Source organism: Actinia tenebrosa, unplaced genomic scaffold (assembly GCF_029948245.1).
Source record: "Actinia tenebrosa isolate PJP-AT-01 unplaced genomic scaffold, QUT_ActTen_1.0 PGA_scaffold2__45_contigs__length_23673736, whole genome shotgun sequence".
NCBI classification, from domain to species: domain Eukaryota; kingdom Metazoa; phylum Cnidaria; class Anthozoa; order Actiniaria; family Actiniidae; genus Actinia; species Actinia tenebrosa.
This window is the reverse complement of record NW_028292579.1, coordinates 4,823,805-4,846,151: the sequence shown is the minus strand read 5'-3', so window position 1 is coordinate 4,846,151 and position 22,347 is coordinate 4,823,805. Positions and strand designations below refer to the sequence as shown.

Below are 22,347 nucleotides of genomic sequence, written 5' to 3'. Positions count from 1 at the left end.
CCGTCAAACTTTTGACATTTAGCAAGGCGTCATAAGTTGTTGCTGAAATAGCCTCCATATTGAATTTCATTGATGCCTAGCGTTTCTCCGTGTTTGCGAGCGTGTTCTGGGCCTAATCCCTAGCAGTAAGAGGCTAGCGGTAAACCTGATGCTAAAGATCTCTAATATTCATGTGTCTTCTCATGCGCAACAATTAAACAAAGAAATGATACTCTAGGAAATGACACGTAGTCTGAAAAGGGAAAACATTGCACGAATACAGCCTATAATTTTCTGATTCGTCGTTTTAAGGTTTGATGTATTTACAGTCCACCAAAATCAATGATTAATAAACCGTGCTTGGTAATCCTGTCATGCTTATTGCGCATGCGTAACCTGTACTCAACTGCAATCACATACCTGCAGGAGGCTGGCGCAACTGTGCTACCATCGCATGTCGTACGGTCAGTAGACGAATCTTGGCGTTAGAACGACGAGACAAGTCCTGTAGTATAAAGCGCAAATTACTTAACAATAAAAAGGCGAAGATTGCATCTTATTACTACAACTACCAGAATCCCTTGCACATTTTTTATCTTATCTAGATTTTTATTCCCTTATGAGCATATCAAGACTGGCGTTGCGCAAATTTCAAGGACAGATTTATTCTAGGCGGGGCAAGCAGTGCAAAAATTAGACACTGTGATACAGAGGAGATTTGGCGTGAAAAGTCATGTCATAGGCGCCTTCACGGTGCAGAATTAATGAAATCCACTGAACCAATTGCAGAGCGTGACATAAATGTTCATCCAGTAGAAATGGTCAGAACCGTCACCTCCCGTCACGGCACGTCACTTCATCTCCCGTCACATCGAGTCTCGTCAGTACAGCGAGTGTTTTCAGAGACACAGGTATTTTGATATGTAACATCTCAGTACTTACGTCGCCTTCGTCAGTTCCACGTATCCCTTCATAACCAGGCTCATTGAAACAAGGATCAGGAATTAAAATCATCCCTTGTATCGATAACAAAACCTATATATATATATATAAACAATAATACGAATAAATATTAATAATAATAATAATAATAATAATAACAATAATAATAATAAATATATCATTTTGTCTTGGTTTTTTCTGGGCGCTGTTCTAGAGTTTTTCTGGTTTTTTTTCTTATTTCTTATTTCTTTACTTATTACTGACACGTAAGGATAACTGATATGGTTTTCTCGAGAACAAGAGTTGTAGCGCCCTTTCTATTTGATATTGATTTTTTTCTTCAACAAAACGGAAAGAAAAGTTAAGAGGGAAAATGGAAAAAAATAAATGAATAAAAGGAACCGAAACAAAATCGACAGCATAACAAACCATTATCCAATTTTTTTACTAGACAGTCAGAGACAGAATGGTGATTGATATTGAGAAGACAAAGAAGGAAGACGCTCGTTAGAAGATCTAGAAACTCTTACGTCACAGAGGAAAAAAGGGAGAAAAACTTTGAATAATTAAAGTAATAAACGAAGGAATGATGAAAGAAAATGGAGGAAGGAAGAAAGAAAGGAAAGAAGACGTTCTTTAGATGATCTAGAAACTCTTACGTTACAGAGAAAAAAGGGAGAAAATCTTTGAAATAATTAAAGAAATAAACTACGGAGAAATAATTTTAAAAAATCGAGGAACCAGAGAGAAAAAAAAGGGGAAAAAGAAATATCATGTACATAAAAATGAGGAAAGAAAAACGAAAGTCGAAGACGTTGGAAACATAATTATCTAATCTTCTCTCAGAGACTAAATAAGAGACAAAGAGCAGTTGACATAAAGACGGCTGGCTGGATATTGTAACGCTCTACCAGACAGAGATACACTGTACTGACAGACAGTTGTGGACTGATGATATATTATAACCCTGGTTATCTTGATAGCCACCACAAGCGAACAAAGATCAATCATAATGGAGTATTGGTATCTGCATAGGAAAACCGTTATTACCAGGTAATACAGTCAAGGTAGTAGTAGTGGTAGTGGTAGTGGTGTAGTAGTAGTGGTGTAGTGGTAGTGGTGTAGTGGTGTAGTGGTAGTGGTGTAGTGGTAGTGGTGTAGTGGTAGTGGTGTAGTAGTAGTGGTGTAGTGGTAGTGGTAGTGGTGTAGTGGTAGTGGAAGTGGTGTAGTGGTAGTGGTAGTGGTAGTGGTGTAGTGGTAGTGGTGTAGTGGTAGTGGTGTAGTGGTAGTGGTAGTGGTGTAGTGGTAGTGGTGTAGTGGTAGTGGTGTAGTGGTAGTGGTGTAATGGTAGTGGTGTAGTAGTAGTGGTGTAATGGTAGTGGTTGTAGTGGTAGTGGTGTAGTAGTAGTGGTGTAATGGTAGTAGTGTAGTAGTAGTGGTGTAATGGTAGTGGTGTAATAGTAGTGGTGTAATGGTAGTGGTGTAGTGGTAGTGGTGTAATGGTAAAGGTGTAGTGGTAGTGGTGTAGTGGTAGTGGTGTAGTGGTAGTGGTAGTGGTAGTGGTAGTGGTAAAGTAGTAGTGGTATAGTAGCAGTGGTGTAGTGGTAGTAAATTTTGCGCACGATAAAAATAAAGGAAGGAAATGTAAATGAGGGAAAAAGTTAGAAGCAAAAAATAAAAAAAGAAAGAAAGAAAGTATAAAAAAGGAAAAACAAAAAAGGAGAAAAAACAGGAAAGGGGAAAAGATTGATTATTAAAAAGGGATTTAGTAAAAGAACGAGTCTTTCTTTATCACGAGAGCAGGATCAAACAATTTCAATGTACCCTAAGGCTGATAAGGAAATCTTAATTAATTATATATGGCCGCTCTGGTCATCTAGATCTGCACCCAACCACAACAAACCCAAGGCAAAGGTTTGGATGCCTTGTCATTAAAGCAACAATCTAAACTAAAGAATATATCCTATATTTTTACGAGATTCAAAACAATTTTTATGGACTTAAGAGTTTGGGGATGGCGATAAATAGAAACTCTAAAGAAAACTAACGAGAAGTGTGCATGACACATCTCTGTCAGAGTTCAACCAATTGATGATACTTTGTGGGGGATTTAAAACTAGTTAGTTTTCCTTTGGGGTTGGGTAAGAATAGATCAATTCGGCTATCGCAATATTTAACCCAATTCAAAACTAATGGGAATACTTTCTCCAATAATATTGGTATGTCAAAGAAGCATTGATATATATTGATATGATGTGTATTCAATATAATAGACAAAGAAAAGTATTCCCAGTAAATTTGAATTTGGTAAAACGTTGCATTAGCCGAATTGGTCTATTTTGGAAATCGTATTCGCAAAAAAGATATTCTAAAAATAACTAAGAAGATTTATGTCCCTGAGAGAGTAACCATTTCCTTACCTATTGTATAAAAGAAAAAATTTCTTTACTAGGCCGAAGGGGTGTGGAAGGGAGCTTGAGGAAAAACTGACAGAAATGAAGGAAACTAATAAAGAGTTCCTGAATCAGAAAGAGTCGAACCAATTCAAATTCAAGACACGTTAACAATCAATTTCCATTTCTGGAGTAGGGATTAGTATATAGGAAGACAGTAGTGAAGAAAACTAATAAAGAGTGCTTGATAAATCTCAGAGAGAGTCAAGCTAATTCCTAGATTATTACGAAGGAATCAATTTTCCTTCTTGGGTGATGGAGTGGGGTTTGAGTACATTGACCTCAGGTCATAATATAGACAGTTGGAAATAATGAGTTTTCTAAAGACGTAAAAAGCGTATCGATTTCTATTTACATGGATGAAGGACGTCTGACGCCAAAACATCGAGGTGACTTTTGATATTGAACCTCGAATAAAATCAGTAACAACCGCGTAGCTCAAGGCTGATATTTCAGTTGTTTTTCTTTGATGGTATTTGTTATCTATCATAGGAATCGTCTATTAATTGAATTCTGGCTTTTCGAGCGCCAAGGAGAGTAAAGGCTAACAGCAATAGATAAAAGATATTAGATGTTTTGGAAGTAGTAATCAGATGGTTCAAGACAATAGTCTCTATTCCTGTTACATGCAGTATTGCTTCAACTGGTTCTACACATCGCCAATGTTTTGTCAACATTACCAATCTATACGCCTTATAAAGAACGGTTTTCGTATGACTGTGAAAAGCTCGCAGCACGAACACGGTCGTGACACGGCAAAGGATACGCTAGACTTTTCACATTGCGCGAGAATTTACTCTCCGTCCAATTAAATGTCCAAAACACGGCAGGAGCAAGGCGCGGACACGGTTAAGGCATTGCCAGACCAATCATATTGCGCGGGAAAAAAATCAGCCATTCAAAAATTTACAAAACATCAGGGTCGCGGCAAGGCAACGAGCTTTTCAGTCATACAAAAATGCTTTAGAGTCTGCAGAAACTACATCATGAAAAGCTGTTCTTGGTCGTATTTTTGATTAATGATTTCTCTTTTATGTCGCGTCAACCAAAAGTCCTGTAAAGCGCAGTCGACCGCACAACCATCATAATCAGCGTCGTCAACCTAGACATTATCAGCATCACTCATTTGAAATCATCATCAGCGTCATCAAAATTATCAACACTTCCATCAAACATCATTATCAGCGTCGTCATCATCATCATCATCTCCAGTGTTAACACTATCACTAACAACATCAACTACAGCACCATTATCATTATCAACATCACCATCGCCATTAACAGGGTCATCATCACCACAAACATCGTCATAACCATCATCATTAACGTCACTAGCATCACTATCGAAGTCATTATCATCATTATCGTTTTTGTTAAAACTTACCTGGCACAAAGACGATTTCTTGGGATCCCATTTCTCACTAGCATCTCCACCATGCCACGTGCCAAGGAGACTCAAACAAACCTGGGAATAACAAATAGAGGATTATCGTCATGATCAGGTCAAACTTCGAACATTACATGAGCCGAACCTAATTGAAACAAATGGATAACAAGGTCTTCTTTGATGCCATTAGGTTCGGCTCATGTGAAGTTCGATGTTTGACATGAACATCACTATGATTGGTCGAACAACGAATCGTGCTGCTTGGGGCACCTTTGGCGGCTAAATTTCATTTCACAACTATACTTCTCTAATAAGAGGTTTGGCTGTAATCACCTTTCCATCTTGGTAAAGATTTGGATTAAATCTGAAATTAAAATCAAAATAAGCATTGAATAAAAGTTTGACAGCATTGCAGCACCAACATCTATCGTGTCCATCTTTACCTTGCCGTCCCGTTACCCGTGGTAATGAGTTTGACCAGTGGAGGGACGTTAGGGTACGTCGAAGGGAAATAAACATCGAAGACAAAGCATCCCCGACTATACGGGGTATCTACGGGCCCTGTAATTAATGCCCGCACGAAGTCCATTCGTTCTTCGTCCTACAAAAAAAAAAAGATTAAAGATGAGGTGGAGAATATAGGGTCTGAAGGACAGTCGTACATCAATATTTGGAATAATGTTTGTGTGGGGGGGGGGGGGGGGGGGTTCTTGAAAGGTAACCTGTTACCTTAAAATCGATCTCACCTATAGTGAATAAGATCGAAGGGGAGCCGAGAATAAATTGGATAAGGGCGGGTCTTCATAACTTGAGACATTTTTGGTCATCATACCTGACGTACAAATATAAACAAGTTGGGAACGACTGGGGTAGGGGTGGATGTAAATAACCCGTACCAACCATCATCGATCTTACCTGGCGCACAAATATGGATGAGTTGGGATGGACCGGAAGTGATTCCTTCAGCTGTGTTATCTCTCGCATCAGAGTGCGGATCGTAGCAGACCTTCAAAGTAACATGAACCAAAAAAACTTTTATGAAGAAAGAATACTTATATGAATTAAAAAAAGATAAAACAATTTTTAAGCATCAGTTTTTTTTAGTACTCAGACTTCACGTTTATGAACGAAAGACGACGGTGCGCACTTTACTCCCTCAAGGTATTTCAAGCTAACACTACACGGAAAACAGGTGCGCAAGACCACTAGGGATCATTACTCTGTTTTAAGGGGTATTTTAAGCTAACACTACACGGAAACAAGTGCACAAGACAACTAGGGATCAGTACTCTGTTTTAAGGGTATTTCAAACTAACACTACACGGAAAACAAGTGCACAAGACAACTAGGGATCAGTACTCTGTTTTAAGGGTATTTCAAGCTAACACTACACGGAAACAAGTGCACAAGACAACTAGGGATCAGTACTCTGTTTTAAGGGGTATTTTAAGCTAACACTACACGGAAACAAGTGCCCAAGACAACTAGGGATCAGTACTCTGTTTTAAGGGTAACACTACACGGAAAACAAGTGCGCAAGACAACTAGGGATCAGTACTCTGTTTTAAGGGTATTTCAAGCTAACACTATACGGAAAACAAGTGCGCTCTTAACTTTAATAAAGCCTTTAAAATCCCGTCATCTTCATAATCATCAATTCATACCATGAGCCGCATAAGGCCTTGACATTTTGTTAGAATCACTTACCTTGTATTTATAGGTTGTGAGCGAAAGCACTGAAAGGCTGTTACATCCTGTAAAAAATAATAAACTTTGTTCTTTCAAACGTCTCTTTAGCATATTGGACAAGTCTTAACTTTACTATATTACACCCAAGTTCACAAATCACTTTTTTTGCCTCTGAGGAACAGGATTGTGACAGATTCCTCGTTCACTTCTGATCATGCATACAATAATATATATAAACTTGAATATAGATGGTAAAGCAACGATGAACTTCCAGTAGAAGGATTCCAAAGAATTCAACAGTTTGCTCTCTTCATAGAAATATTCTCGTATATAAAAGTAAAAAGAGAAAAAGGCAACTTCTAACTGTTCCAAAAAATTGTATTTAACGTTTCGGCCAAAAGCAAAGAATGAATAGCCAATAGTCATTTTTTACTTTTATATACAAGCATACAATAATATATGTATGTATAAAGTACTGGAGTAAACACATATGCTTTTAAAGGGAAAAAAGCAAAAAATATTTGAGGAATTTTATTGTTGAAATACTCAATCGTAATTGGTTTATTTGTCTGGGTGGCCTTGTTTGGTGTAGTCACACTGTAATATGAACCCTATTGGACATCATATTGGACGTCATGATTGATAAGTTCAAATTCATTACCATACGAGGACGAGCACTCACCATTAGTTCAGCAGTATCGTAACAAGCATCCTTCAGCCTTAACAAATACATCTCCTCCATTGATTCAGTAGAAGCAGCTGCTACTTCCTTCACACCCTCAGCGCTATCCTCGTTATCCCCTTCTTCTTCTTGTTGCTCAAATGAAACTTCTTCTTCTTCGTCTTCCTCTTCTCCGGTGACCTTGGAAGCCGATGACTCTCCTGCGTGTCCTTTTCTAACTTCGCCACACTTTTTAAAAAGAGAAACCCGATAATTATGACTGCTAAAATGTACATTCTAAATGGTATTCCGTTACCAGTTAACATGGAGTGGGCTCGATTGTGATCAGTTTTATGTTGATTTAGTCATGCGCACGCCTATTGCGGCCCCAATTTTTGCCACAGAACGTTTTGTGGTTTTGTGCGTGCGTCTTATCATCCAAGCATTTGGACGGTAACTTACATGCGCATGCTCAAACGGAAAATCCGGAGTCCGGGCAGAGGTTCCTTCCGAAATTCACAACGAAAACCAGTATAGCAAAAATATAAACTGGGCGAAAATAAAAAGGGACCTCTGCTAGCAGGGTAAGGCTAATCTTACCTGCAAAACGAAGTTTTCAAGTTCTTTTAAGGTGTCGGCCAGAGCAAGATCATTCTGTTTTAGGGTCTTAATAGTTTGGATCATGACGCGCCTGCTGTAGTCAGGGTCAGTGGCCATAGACTTAACGAACTCGGTATCGTTTTCCTTTTGACCAGACTTTACGATGTGGAGGAGGATTGAGACGAGTTTGACTAAGATGTCACGTGGATTGAACGAATAACTGCATGCAAATTATATATATTACGTCAGGATTAAATGCGTGATCACAAATTTTGCGCCACACTTGTAGCATGGTAGGACACATTATACGAGATACTGGAAAGTCATATATTGTTGCGCAGGTTAAAAATATTGAATCCACAGATTCAACGTTCCTTTTGCTATCCGCCAGAAACTGACAGACACCAGGCGAATCCAATAATTGAAAACCGGGTTTTCTCGTTCCAGTTTAACTTAGCCAATCAGAAAACAATGTTAAGCAGCATGCATTCGCCCAAAGTCCTTTTTTCCCCCGCAGAAACTAAAGAAGGAACAGAAATTATGCAACTTTTTTGGAATAATAAATGTTCACAAATATAACGCAAGACTTGCGTCACGACATGAATCACGTATGTCATGTAAGTTTTGGGTCTTGTCACGGGCTTTTATTTTTCCAGACAAACGACTGCAAATGGTTTAATGCCAAGCAAGCGAAAAATACTTACTTTTCCATTTTCTTCACCTTGAGTTCACATCTATGAGACCCACAAAGAGTATCCAGGAATCCAATAATCTACAAAGGTGGTACACAAGCAAAGATCTTAGCTTGAAAGTTCCCTTGGAATAGAGAGAGGGGCTCTGAAAAGTAATCCAATAGCTTTGCCAGACCCCACAATTCAGAACAAGGATGTAGATAAATCATCCAACCCTTTACCCAAAACTGACAAATAGTAATGTTAAGGATGATGATAAGGACTTTATAACAGCATTTGACCAAGTGCCTCTGCATATACAACACGTGCATCCATGTAACAGGTAACGCCCATGTAGACCCTGCCTAAAGCTGTTCCTTCTAGTGACGACCACCAGATCATGTAAGGAGCATGACAGTTTTGGTTCTTACCGCTGATGCAGCTCTCTGGGATAACGGCGGCCTAGAAAAGCAGCGAGCAACCTTGTCTTCCTCTGTAATCATGGCTAGGAAACTCAGAGTGGAGCTTGCCTAGTTTAAATAAAAAAATAAACCAATTAACAAAATGTACTTTCCATGTACAGACCCTTTAAAATAAATCCAACCATGACTTATTTTCGGCGTTTGACGTCAATTATAGTTTGTTTTAAATAAATTATATAAAAATAAATTCGACGAAAAAAGAATAAATTCAACGTCAACAGCGAAAAATAAATGACTGTTGGATTTATTAAGAAGGCCAATATTTTTGGACTGTGAAGAAAAAAAGGAAATCTCTACCAAATATAACAGAGGCGTCATAACGGTTTGAAAAGTGGATGAAACTGAAAACAGTCAATAAAATTTTTCAGTGGCAAATCCTAAAATAAATCCTTCATAGGTCATCAACTTCAATAACTTTTTTTTGCTGTTTTTCTTGCCATACATTTTTAATTACATAGATTATTTTCACAAAATGAGAAGTTAAAATTATACCCAAAAAGTGGGGGTGAAAAGGCAACTCCGGCACCTTCGTCTTCACAGCCTAAGTAACAAAGCTAAATAATGACGAGGCGAGAGAAAGGCGAAAAGAGTAGCCGAAAAGGAAGGTGAAGTGTGATTCGAGTCTTTAATCTTCTCACCATGATCATAAATGACTTGGATACATGTTCTTCACTCCTAAGGAAATTAGTCTTTTCTTCCTGTTCTTTGGTGCTTAGTTCCTGCCATGCTTTTTCTGTTAAAGAAAACGCAACAAAGTTGACGGTCAACGGATTACTTCCACGATGCGGCGGCCATCTTGAATCACTAGGCATTGTGGGTAATCCAGGGGGCACATAGACAAAGCTTTGTTACAATAATGGTGTCGATCAATTCGCGCAAATCGTGCTTAAAAATACATAAACTACTCACTGTCTTCTAGAGATTTTTGTAGCTTACACACGTTGGATATCCGCAATAAGCCGTCGTTTAGCAGATAGAATAAGGTGTCTAGAATAGCACTCAGAAAACCCTATAAAGCAACAGTTGAAAACTAGGTAAAGTTATCACTTTAATTTTAACAACAACTGTTTATTTGTACTCTGGTAATTTCAAAAGTAAGAAAATAATAATAATCAAATAGAAAAAATGATGAAAGAGCATCACTACACAGATTGACATAGAATATACTAAACAAGCTAAGCAGATAAAAGGAAGGAAGGAAGGAAGGGATCCATTCAACGCGTTTCAAAAATGATAAAGACATAAAAGCTAAAAGCAAAAACGGTTCTAGATGGTATTTCATATTCATAGCATTTAATTTGGAGTATCGTTGGCAGGACTGGCTTTAGGAGAAGAAAGAGGGGAGGATTGAGAGAAATAGAGAAAGAACAAGTCCAGTGAGTGAGACAGCATTTTAGTATCATATAGAAGTGCGGTCTTACCTGTATTTCATCTTTTCCACATCGTGAGGTAAGCATGCCTCTACTCTCAGGGTCTCTCCATAGATACTCAAGTAAGTTGACTATCTCTGTCCTACAACAGACAGCAAAACCAAAAAAAACATAAATGAATACTGAATACAAATACACGCACCCTTTGCAACCATTCTGGGACTGACAGCTCGAAACCATGAATTTTCATTATTTTCATATCGGTATCACCATACTCCTCAAAGGAGCAGACCTACATGGCGTTTCTCTCCAATGGGCCAAAATATTGTAAGGGAGGGTAGGGTGGGAAATAAGAAAAAACAAGGAGCTCAACCGCAGGTCAGGGGGAGTACAGCAAGACCACCAAATTCCGTTGGATAAGCGTTCCACTTTCGAAGGTTTGAGCTAAGTGACAAGATGTTAATTAGTGGCTGCTCATATATATATATACGTACTATATCGAAACGACCGACTACGCTGAGTAAGGTTAAAATCCCTCCCCAGGTAGCAGAACACTTCCTCTAGGATATTACAACTTGTAACTTCAGTCTCATTCTCAGTTACAACAATCGCTTATTGAGTCCCATTGAATGTTTTACTTCATTAAATACCTTGAAGAGAACTTATCAAACTCTTCCTTGTCGACGTCCAGTCCCTCAACGACATCCACGGACGTGTAGGTGTGTATAAGGCCTGAGGCGAGTTTCTCGCGGATCAGTGGACAAACTCTAACACAAGCTGCCAGATCACCTTCGATTCCCCTAGAATTTAACAAATAAAACAGCTTTTTCCGTTGAGGATTCTTACGAGGGTTCTTACGATTCTTTGCAAAGTTTCGGATGGCGTCAGAATCCATTGTGCTCCATTCTCTATTAAAGCACAGTTTTCGACCAATCAGAGTGCACTTACCATCCAATTTATGTAATAAATAGCATTGACATCGATGATGAGTAAACGAGAAAAGATGCTATACTTGTTAATCAGTTCGCTTACCTTCCCCAGCTTGCTGTTGCCAGTAAAGACTTCTTCCTACGATGGAAATAAGACCATTGTAAATTACCAAATAAAAGCACACTTGAGCTACACTTTGCGTATCCACGAGTTAACAAACAATATGGGTAATTTTGACCCCCCCTCCTCCTCCCACCCCTCCACTGCAAGCAGATGTCGATTCACTACGACCCTTCTCCCACGAGCGGGAAGAAATGTATGGAAATGGAAGGGCAACAAGATAGAGTACATCTGCTCTCAGTTTACCCTTCGAGAATGGTAATTATGAGGCGAGAAGAACAATGATAAGTTAGTGAAGTTAATAAGCTTATCAAGAATTAATGAAGTGTTTCGTACTTTTTGTATTTTTCACAGCTGTCAGCAAAAGCCAATAGCGAGGTGACGATCTTACTGCACACCATGGGACCCGGTTTGAATCCCTTGGATCCCATTAAAATAGCACAGCAGTCGACGAATTGAATGACCTGAAGATAACAAAAAAGAGCTTTATAAAATATCTGTTATTAGGGTTAAACATGGATGGAGTGTGATCAAGTTACTTCCACAGAGAGACTTCGAAGGAGCAGGGTAAGTGAACCTTTGGGTCCTAGGGCAAACGTCGAACTTTCTATGCGCCAAACTTAATTACATCAAAGAATGCCGCCTCATTATCACCTGATATCCATTGTTTTTAATGAGTTCGGTGCATGGAAAGTTCGACGTTTGCCCTAGGCCTTACACTACCCATGCACCTTTGGCTCTCTCTCTCTTCTTGTGTATCGCAAGCGACTACGATATTATCATTCTTCTATTGTTTGTGAACAAACCCAAGGGCATATAATTCTCTTTGTCTTACTTTGAATCCCTTGAGAATGTTAGGATTGTGGACGGCAACGTAGTAAAACCAAGAGCACATGTCCTTGATGTAATACTCTGGGATGAAAGACATCAGTTCATACTCCTTCTGTTTGATGTCCTCGTCTGCCAACGGCTGGAATAAAAATAAAACATTACACAAAAACCCTAATGGCAGATGTTAGCCTACTTACAATGAGCAATTTAACGAAGACTTCAATATTAATCGTTGGCATACGGTTTTGTGGTCAGAAGAGGAATATGGGATACATACGATATTTTGACCAAGGGGATGCTTCGCAAGAAGAAAGAGAAGAAGGAATGATGATAAAGAAGAAAAATTGTAATGGCTTTAGACTACGCTCTTCGCCAAGCAATAAGCGGTCGCGAGGAAGAACTCGGCTTCACTATTCATCCAAGACGGGGTAGGCGCGTGGGCCTCGTTGTAATCACAGATCTTGATTTCGCTGATGATATCGCATTAGTAATTGACTAAGTGAACCAGGCCTAAGTTCTACTACATAGCGTATAGAGCTCCAGTGCAAAAACATTGAGGAAGAAGGCAGAGGAACCATTTACTCTTAAGACAGAGAAAGTCCACTACAAAATCTACGGCGATTTAACCCTGAAAACTCTTGCTACACATGTATGCTTCGGAAGGAGGCAAGGAGGCAAGGAGGCAAGGGGGCAAGGGGGCAATGGGGCAAGGAGGCAAGGAGGCAAGGAGGCAAGGAGGCAAGGAGGCAAGGAGGCAAGGAGGCAAGGAGGCAAGGAGGCAAGGAAGCAAGGAGGCGAGGAGGCAAGGAAGCAAGGAAGCAAGGAAGCAAGGAGGCAAGGAGGCAAGGAGGCAAGGAGGCAAGGAGGCAAGGAGGCAACCTCTTTTGTCTCCCGAGGAGTTTTTTATTTGAGCAGAGAGAAAAATTGCAATGAAGTAGAGATATGCAGTGGGATGTGGACTTTGCGAAAGTCTATTGGGCCTTGGGAAAACTTCATTTCCACCAAATTCCCTGGGCTGCCCAATGCATCTTGCACACTGCCTTCTTTACATACCTTCTCATCAGTAGAGACTGCGCAGTTCTCCAGTAGTTTCATGAGCCATACGGCACTGGTGAGGTAGAACTCTGAACACTGCCTCATAAACTGTGGGTCTTGAAGAACTGTGTTCCACTGTAAGACAAACAGCTGAAAAGAAGGAAAAGAAATGGAAAGGAATGGAAACAGTTTATCGTTTTTGTAAGTTTTCTGGCATTGACACCCAAATGGAATTGCCGGTAGTTTTAAAATATAGTTAGTTTTTTGGTGTCAAACAAACAAAAAATGTACTGACAAACAAACAGAAAGATAGACAAACAAACACACAAACAAACAATCAAATAAATAAACCGTCAAAAATAGACAAACAAACTGACTGAGAGACAAACGAAGACCACAGACAAACAAACAAACAAATAAACAAACAAACGGAAAAAAGTAAACAAACTGACAGACAAACTGGCAGACAAAGATTAAACCTGAATGACAAACAAACAAATTAGAGAGTCGCCTTACCGCCACAATAGGCTCATACTTCTCCTTGTCTTTGCCTTCCAACATTTCCTTTTGAAGCATATAATGCCTTTAGAAATAAAATAAAATAAAAAAATGATAAGAAAACCACTCGAGTGATGGAACGAGAGGGACTGGGTGTGCCCTGCTTGTGGGATAAGTAGTGTATACGTAATAACGTGCAATAATGAACTCTGCCCAATCCCTGTTTCCTGATTGCCATGCAAAGAAATATATCATACAAGTGACTCACTTGTGATGGAGCAAGAGGGACTGGGTGTGCCCTGCTTGTGGGATAAGTAGTGCACGCGTAATAACGTGCAATAATGAACTCTGCCCAAGCCCTGTTTCCTGTTTGCCATGCAAAGAAATATAACATACAAGTATAGTAGTAATAAATTATGCGTTCTGTGTGTATAATGAAATAGAGAGAATAAGAGAAAAATATCAAATGCCCTTGGCGGGAATCGAACCCACGTCCTCGGTATTCTAGTCCGATGTGTTAACATACAAGTGATTCACTAAGTCAATAAATGCAATGAAACCAGTAGTAATAATGTACGTCTCACCTGATCAATTTGTTGTAGTGTTTGATTGTATTACTAAGGCCGATATGGAGAGCACGATGCGTGAGGTGGAAGACTTCACTTTTAAGATTAAACTTCCCTGCAAATACAGGAAAAGCTCAGTATGACAATGTTAAATACCAGACGTTGGTTGTCCATGCTTCAGCAAAGTATCATTCACTACGCTGACACCCCTATAATTCTTCACATAAGCACAAACCATTTTATTGTGTAGATTAATTTGGAGAATTTGTTGTAAAAAGAATATGGTTTTGCATCAAATGCATTAAAGCCATTCTCAATCACGAAGAAGCTTTGGGTGGACGTCAATCAAGGCGTTTCCATGACATTCTATAGGCACGCGCCCTTATAGCTTTGTGTTTTCCGACAATGTTGTGGAAACGCCTTCTGATTGACGTCCACTAAAACCTTCTTCGTCGCGACAGAAACAATCGCTAGAGGGCGCGTGTGATTGAGAATGGCTGTAAATTAGGCGGATATAAAAGAAAATAGAACAGTGAATGTTTTGGTACGTATTTTCTGGTGAGCTTTCAAATTGTGGATTAATTGTGTGAGAGAAATCATTCGTATTATTCTCTCCAGTTTTACCTTTTAATTCGTCAGGTAGAAAGAAAGCTGTTTTCTTTTTACTTTCTTCACCTTCTGCACCTACCAATTGAATGAGAAATGAGTGTTAGAAAGAAAAACGTACAGTACTGCATATATACACCACCCCGCGAAAAGCAAAGGATAAAGATGTTGAAAGCACAATCACTACTACTATGAGAACTTGCTCCGCATCAGTTATTCCAATCAGTTAAAAATCATCTTTGTCCCCCCCCCCCCCCCCCCCCCCCCCCCTCCTCCTGATGGTAGCACTTGATAGCCAGTGACTAACCGAACCAGTGGGCCTCGTGCCATAACCGAACTGAAATTTAGAAGTTGATTTTTTAAGAGTGAGGAAAACAGAAAAACCAGACTAGGAAACCCCTCAAGACTCAGAAGACGAGACAACCGCAATAAGCAACTCTATTCACATGATGGCGGGTGCGACAAGCGGTAAAAGGCGGTGCACTAAAAGCCGCGTCACTCTTGTTTCCCACTAAATTTTTTTTAATTGAACACGTACAAAAAGAACGATTTCAATCAAGACCATGAGGACTCTAGTGTACTGGTCAAACAGGCATAGGACCCTGGGGTCAAGTCCCGCAGGATGATAAGTTACGTACCAATACTCCAGCCGCTTAGTGTTCGTTCGTTATCATGGTCCAGTCGACAGGCATTAGACACGCAGTAGGAAGGACTGATATTAGCGATCTTATCGTCACCCTTGCTGATGAAAAACGGCTCACTGAGCTGAAGTAGGACATTGCAAAGATTCATCATGAAACCTGGTGAATACAGAGAAACTGAGACAACTAACACAAAGGAATAAAAGATTCAAAAGCTAGATCGTTAAAAACATTAATCCGGACTTTGAAATGAAATCCGTTAATAATTTGTTTTGTTTTGTTTTGTTTTGTTTTGTTTTGTTTTGTTTTGTTTTGTTTTGTTTTGTTTCGTTTCGTTTCGTTTCGTTTTGTTTGTTTTTTTCCAAACAACAACTGCTAGGACTGGAAATGCCAGTTTGCAGAGACGGGACATGTTTTTTGACAAAAAAGCTTTGCTTACCATCACAAGAAATAGCTTCATCATAGTGAGCGTTAAGTAATCCAGCCGAACGAAGGTCATTGGCAGTAACAACCGCTGCTAACCACGCCAAAGCACTAGAGAAGAACAAGTAACAAGAATACTGAATATGGGAAAAGTTCGTAAGTGCTAGATGGAGTAAAGATGGTGTTACACGAGAAAAATTGTCTTCGAGTAACATGGCGCGCAGTTACGATTTTTATGATACTTTGTTGCAGGTTTTTGAACGACCTTCGATTTGTGTTGCCACGCACGCCATGTTAAACGAAACCAACTTTAAGCGCAACGATATTGCGCTAAAAATCGTCTTGTGTAATATCATCTTAATGAGGGGTAAGTTTTTTATGACGATGATGATGACGACCATGGTGATGAAGGTGGTGAGCATGACAATGGTGATGATGATGATGATGGTGACGATGGTGATGATGATGGCATTTATGAAAACGATGACGACGAAGATGATGATGATGAACAATGATGATGATGACGATGATGTTGACAAAGATGATGATGCCATAAGAGGAAAAGGTACTAATCTGTGACGTTAGTGATGAAGACAAGCTAGTACACTAAAACCTCCCCTTTGTACCTTTCTTGATTCTTTGCCAACACTTTTCGTATACCTTTATGCACGATATTCTGACAGGAATGCATGCCATCTTGGATTTGACTCTGTATATCGAAGAAAAATATTAAAAATTTACTCTTTACACAGATTTATTAAGTGTATCCTGCTTGCAAAGGTCTTTTTCTGCCTTCCGTTCTGCCCTCCGTCCTGCCGCTCAGCCCTATCGAGGGGAAGAAAAACAACCTCTGCTCTCAGGGTACATTCGGTGGTACCTTGATTTAAGACATTCAAAGAAACAAAGCAATTATACCATAAACTCGCAATGGCAAACTATGTTGTCAAGTGGATGCAGGTTAAAAAAATATGTACCGATAGTGATGTTTCGTGTTATGATTTCGTGCTACTTTAATGACAAATGCCATTTGATTGAGTTGCGCACTAATTCAAATCCGAGAAACTTGAAGGGGGATGAGAAAAAGAATTGTACCAAAAAATTTCTAAAGGTACTTTTGAGCTCGGCAAGTCTGGGTTCATTTTGGCATGCATCGTAATGCATCCCCAATTTACAATTCCACTACTATCAAATGTTTGATTTTGATTTGATAAAGGAACAAATTAAAGACAAAGAAAGAAAGGATACGGTCAGTACCTGGACACGTTCGACATCGCTTTGAAAAGCACGAGGAAAATGAGGCAGTTGGATAAAAGGTTCTGATGCCAAAGACTTGCCGTTTACTCGTACTTCTAAGGTGGTAATGGCCAGGAAAGCGGAAAGGAAAGACTTTTCCTGGAAAAATATTTCCTACAAAAAAAATCAGACCAGCTTAGTAAAGAACATGCCTGACTTCCGTAAATCATTTGACAGATTTGCTTTTAATAGTAAAAAAGATAAATTATGTTACAATTCTAAATTAATGAAGGGCTCGATATAACGCAGCTTCAAAGGCCAAACATAACGCAACGAAAAGCGTAATGCGTAATGTAACGCAACTCGAGGTACAGAGCGAGCATAAATTCAAATGAAATGTACTGTAGATAGAACCAGAGATAGAACTACCCTTTACACATTTCTGATAAAACCCAGGGCAAAGTGTAATACAACTCTTGATGCTGCGCAAGGCAACTATAATTTCATTTGACAATTCAAATAGTCTGCGAAGTTGCTACTGTATATTTTGTCTAGATTTTGAATTTGAATCCAAAAGTGCGATAAAAAGTTCGTTCCCCACCGCTCTCACCAGTATATCAATGCTGTCTTTTACTTCTTTCTCGAGATGGTCAGCAAGAAACTCTGTCATGAGTGGCTAGAAAGAAAGAGAAAGAACAGACTGTGCATAGTGCCCTAATACAATAAAATTGAAGACATCAGTCCAAAAAATATAGCGCATAAGAACAATGCTTTTCCAATTTAAGTGCGCGGAGTGCGTACCGTCAAGAAAAGGGGGTCGTCCTTCACGAATTTGCAAGATGTGATCCTATTGGAGGGCGCACATTTGTAGAACAATAGAAAACAATGACCTTTCCCCAATCCCGCCCCTAAACCTAACCAATCACAGGGGACGTTGCAAATTCAACGTCCAATAACAATGCAAGAACAATGCTTTCTCAATCCTAGTGCGCAGATAAAGCACCGCTACGTTAAAGAACGTCTGTACTGTACTGTATGTTTCTGCAGTCACGCAACAACATAAGAAGTATATTAATGGTTGTTATTATTATCTTTGATAAAGTTGGATGGAGAAATCAATAACTACTCTTTTAAGGGTCCATAAAAGAGTGAATTAAAAATTAAAAGGTTGGTATTTTTGCCCAGTGCAGAAAAAAAATTGAGAACAACAATGATTGCAGATATTATGGATGTATGCAATTGAGATGCAATTAGACACAAGCATTGAATCGACCCCATAGCCTCAGTTGTATGTTTCTTAAACAAAAGAATATCTCATTGCGGACTCAACTGTAATGATAGCTATTAGTGATAGTGGGTCTGAGTACCATGACCACAATGGTGAACGGCAGCGGACACTGCCTGCGCTCCCCGCAGTAGTTTTTTTAGAACTAGAACTAATAGCTTTGTGTACCTGGTTTATAAGGATCTCCAGTCCTCTAAGCAAACTACTGGACTGCAAGGCAATCTCATCCAGCCTATGGGGTAAAAAATAAAGTGTTTAAATAATGGTCTAAAAAATACACGACACTTTATAGTTTTAACGCAGACATGTTTCAGCAGATACCTCTGCCATCTTCAGTGGAAAATGTTTGAACAATGTTTATACCTATCATAAGCTCTACAAGAGTATACAGACAAGAGAAATCTTGGATTGTTAAGAGATCAGTACGCATTGTGTTCTGCAAACACTTCTATCATGTTCTTCCATTCCCTCTGAGTGTGCTTAATGACTGCATACAACACGCATGTACACACACACTGGGTACTACAGAACCACCAAAAATTGGAGAAAGATTTTACTATGCCTCATGTTTCTAAGCTTGCTTTTCTCGTGTCATGAGTTTACAACTCCCAAAATGATTATATCATACCAATTAAACAAAAGCATGATTTAATGAAATGAAGAAACATGACCGCACACAGTACAGCAGGCAAGTTTTGCATTTCTTTTACAAAATGCAAATAATAATGGCTCTTCTTAATTCGGATCCGCAAACAAATTAAGCAATGTGCACATGTGGTATGTCCTCATTAAGCATGCATCCTCAAACAACCAAACAAGTAATTGTATTACTTACTTTTTCAATGAACTGATGTGTTTCCCTGCTATAGAAACCTGAAGTGGTTAACATAAACTTATTGATAAATAATTATCAATTAATAGATATTATTATTAACTAATTAACGTCTGTAGGTCAATTGTTCTGTCTATTGGTTTGTCTGCCAGTTTGTCAGTTGGTTGGTCAGCCAATTGATCAGTAGGTTGGTCAGTCAGTGTGAATGAGTGAGTCATTCAGTCAGTCAATCAGTCAATCACACAGTCAATCAGTCAGTCAGTTGGTCAGATGGTCAGATGGTCATTCATTCAGTGTGAGAGACGTGAGTTAATCATTGTCTGTAGATCAGCTAGTCTGTTGATTGGTCTGACTGCCACTCTGTCAGTAGTTGGTTATTTAGTCAGTCAGTGTGAATGAGTAAGTCATTCAGTCAGTCATGCAGTCAATCAGTAGTTAATCTTTTATTCAGTCTGTTATGTCAGTCAGTCGGTCAGTCAGTCAGTCAGTCGGACAGTCATTTATTCATTAATTCAGTCAGTTAGTGTGAATGAGTAAGTCAATCAGTCAGTTGGTAAGTCAATCAGTCAGTCAGTCAGTCATACTGTAGGTCTGTCAGTCATTCAGTGGCCTACAGTGTTATCAATATAAACATTATAACACAGCTTCATACCATTCCTACAAATGTTTCCTTGACCTCCAATTCCTTCTTGCCTTGCTCTAAAAGCATGGTCAATAGTTCAGTTGAGACTACTGCACCATCAGAAGACCAGCCAGCGAGGCAGTTGAGGAAATAGTAGGAAGGACCCTACAGATGAATTCAGAAAGTTAGTTTACATTGAAGGATGGTTTTTGTCGTTTTATGAGGGTAGCAATTAATTAGCATTTGCTAAAAAACCTGAAGGCTTCATTCGTTGTTCAATTAGGAATTTAGAAGTTGATTTTACAATGGGAGAAAAACTTAAGAAAAGCCAGAGAAAAAACTCTTGAAGCACAAAAGAGAACCAACAAGTAACTTCTACGCATAAATAATATATAGTGCTAATCAAAAAACCATAGGCACCTAGAAATATTCCAGGAATGTTTTATTGCTCTTTGGCCAATCAGAATTGACTTTCTAACCACAAGATAATGAAAAGATAACATCGTTGCTTCTGATTGGTTAAGAAACATTCTTCAAATATTTTGTCCACATTATTTTGATTTGCACTGTAACAAGTCCTTGATTAAAATCCAGGACCATACAGTACAGTAGTGGTGAGAGGTGTTCACAAATCATGTATGTACTGTACATGTACCATTTATCACTGGTCAAAAGGATGTACATTACAATGGCTCAATACCTGTGCATGACTTGCATTCCGAAAATCTGACCACAAGTCCTCATCATCTGGTGTTGGGCTTGCAATAGCTAAACAAGAATCAATGAAAAACACCACCATCTCAATCATCATCAACAACAAATTTTCTTGATGCAAATTCTAGAAACAAATTGAATTCAATTACTGTACCATGCACAAGCTGCTTTAATATGATCTGTGCACATTCAGGCTTAATGACGCTAGTAACATCATTCCATGTCTCCCCTCCATTCACAGTGTTCTTCAGGTCGTTACATGGGGAATGTGTGCATCTGTCATAGCATTTGATAGCAAATTTCATTGGTTCCTAAGAAGAGGATCAAAACGAATTTACAAACATGTTAATGAATTTAATATGTGTTAATATTGTTTAGGAGCTTGTGTTTCAAGAAGATGAGGATATGGGAGAATAGGGCAGATACAGTAAAAAAGAGAGAACAGTTATAAGTATACATGTAGCTACTAGTAACAAAAGGTATTATAATTGGAGTATTTACTTACCACCTCCAGGTGAGTTCTTTTCAATAGCAAATTTTGCAATTTCTAAAAAAAAATCAATATCGACAGATAAAAAAACTTGATAATAATAAACCAAATACTTTAGTATCACTTACCTAATCATAACTAAAAGAGTTTTAATAAGCTTCTAGCCTCACCTCACCTTACCTATTTTCTCTCTGAAAACTACACCTCAGCAAGTTTTTTCATCTTTTCACGGTGTATAATTTCCCTTTTTATCATTACTCTTTCATTAGAAACACCGATGCAGCTCACACTAGTTTTTAGCTAGTTATGTTTTCAAACTAAACCTCACTTCACTTTACCCTCCTGTACAGTGTCTCCATTTACATTACTACAGTAGTTCATTCATATCACCTCACCTCTCTTCTCCTCTCCTCTCCTCTTCTCTCCTCTCCTCTCCTCTCCTCTCCTCTCCTCTCCTCTCCTCTCCTCTCCTCACCTCACCTCACCTCACCTCACCTCACCTCACCTCACCTCACCTCACCTCACCTCACCTCACCTCACCTCACCTCACCTCACCTCAGCCAACCCCACAGGTCTCACCTCCCCTAATCTCACCTCAGCCAACCCCACCTCACTCCATAACAGACTATAAAAAGCAAAGTTAAGCATTGTTCATATGAGCCTTAATGGCTCAGTGATGACTTTTTTTATGTAACTTGTGGCTTGATCTAAAACTACTTGACGTATAACATTTACCATGTTCATGTTTTCTTTCGTTTTGGGTAGCTCATGTGACTGCAGCTGAAGTTTTATTGACAGTGTGTTTACTGGTGATAATGGCAGAGTCTAAGGAAAATGATTGTCAGATAACACTAAAAACTAATTACTTCATAATTAAGAAAATAAGCAAATGAAAGAATTGACATTCTAATTAATATAACTAATAGAATATGATAACAACACCAACAACACCATCACCAACACTAGCAGCAACTGCAACACCTTCAGCAGCAACAACAACATCACCAACAACACCAACAACATCCCCACTAGGAACAACAATACCAACAACATCCCCACCAGGAACAAAACACCAACAACACCATCACCAACAACACCAACAACACCCCCACCAGGAACAACAACAACAACAACAACAATGACAATGGCCCAACAACAACAACAACAATCACAACAAAAACAAAAGGGCAAAACCGTGAAGTGAGATATTGCACTTAAACTGTCTACCATGAGGAGCTTTATACCAGTTAAGATTTTGGTGTCCCACTAACTTGAGCCCAAGTTAAC

General features: G+C 39.0%; 1 protein-coding gene across 1 annotated transcript in view; it reads right to left on the bottom strand.

Moving 5' to 3' along the window:
* Positions 1-22,347, bottom strand: part of LOC116303263 (uncharacterized) — a 33,554-nt gene that overhangs the window by 5,199 nt on the left and 6,008 nt on the right. The window contains exons 9-42 of the mRNA XM_031712774.2: positions 21,796-21,885; positions 21,076-21,117; positions 20,725-20,881; positions 20,557-20,624; positions 19,887-20,021; positions 19,238-19,275; positions 18,571-18,634; positions 17,728-17,793; positions 17,139-17,291; positions 16,511-16,593; positions 15,901-15,995; positions 15,459-15,620; positions 14,839-14,898; positions 14,233-14,329; positions 13,667-13,733; positions 13,169-13,300; positions 12,120-12,254; positions 11,621-11,748; positions 11,267-11,302; positions 10,885-11,034; positions 10,286-10,376; positions 9,774-9,873; positions 9,503-9,597; positions 8,814-8,912; positions 8,416-8,483; positions 7,712-7,931; positions 7,133-7,360; positions 6,469-6,515; positions 5,677-5,767; positions 5,205-5,362; positions 5,095-5,125; positions 4,759-4,839; positions 922-1,014; positions 400-484 (exon numbers count right to left, since the gene is read on the bottom strand). Of these exons, the coding sequence (XP_031568634.2) occupies positions 400-484; positions 922-1,014; positions 4,759-4,839; positions 5,095-5,125; positions 5,205-5,362; positions 5,677-5,767; positions 6,469-6,515; positions 7,133-7,360; positions 7,712-7,931; positions 8,416-8,483; positions 8,814-8,912; positions 9,503-9,597; positions 9,774-9,873; positions 10,286-10,376; positions 10,885-11,034; positions 11,267-11,302; positions 11,621-11,748; positions 12,120-12,254; positions 13,169-13,300; positions 13,667-13,733; positions 14,233-14,329; positions 14,839-14,898; positions 15,459-15,620; positions 15,901-15,995; positions 16,511-16,593; positions 17,139-17,291; positions 17,728-17,793; positions 18,571-18,634; positions 19,238-19,275; positions 19,887-20,021; positions 20,557-20,624; positions 20,725-20,881; positions 21,076-21,117; positions 21,796-21,885 (3,445 nt within the window). The remainder of the gene's footprint in view (positions 1-399; positions 485-921; positions 1,015-4,758; positions 4,840-5,094; positions 5,126-5,204; positions 5,363-5,676; positions 5,768-6,468; positions 6,516-7,132; positions 7,361-7,711; positions 7,932-8,415; positions 8,484-8,813; positions 8,913-9,502; positions 9,598-9,773; positions 9,874-10,285; positions 10,377-10,884; positions 11,035-11,266; positions 11,303-11,620; positions 11,749-12,119; positions 12,255-13,168; positions 13,301-13,666; positions 13,734-14,232; positions 14,330-14,838; positions 14,899-15,458; positions 15,621-15,900; positions 15,996-16,510; positions 16,594-17,138; positions 17,292-17,727; positions 17,794-18,570; positions 18,635-19,237; positions 19,276-19,886; positions 20,022-20,556; positions 20,625-20,724; positions 20,882-21,075; positions 21,118-21,795; positions 21,886-22,347) is intronic.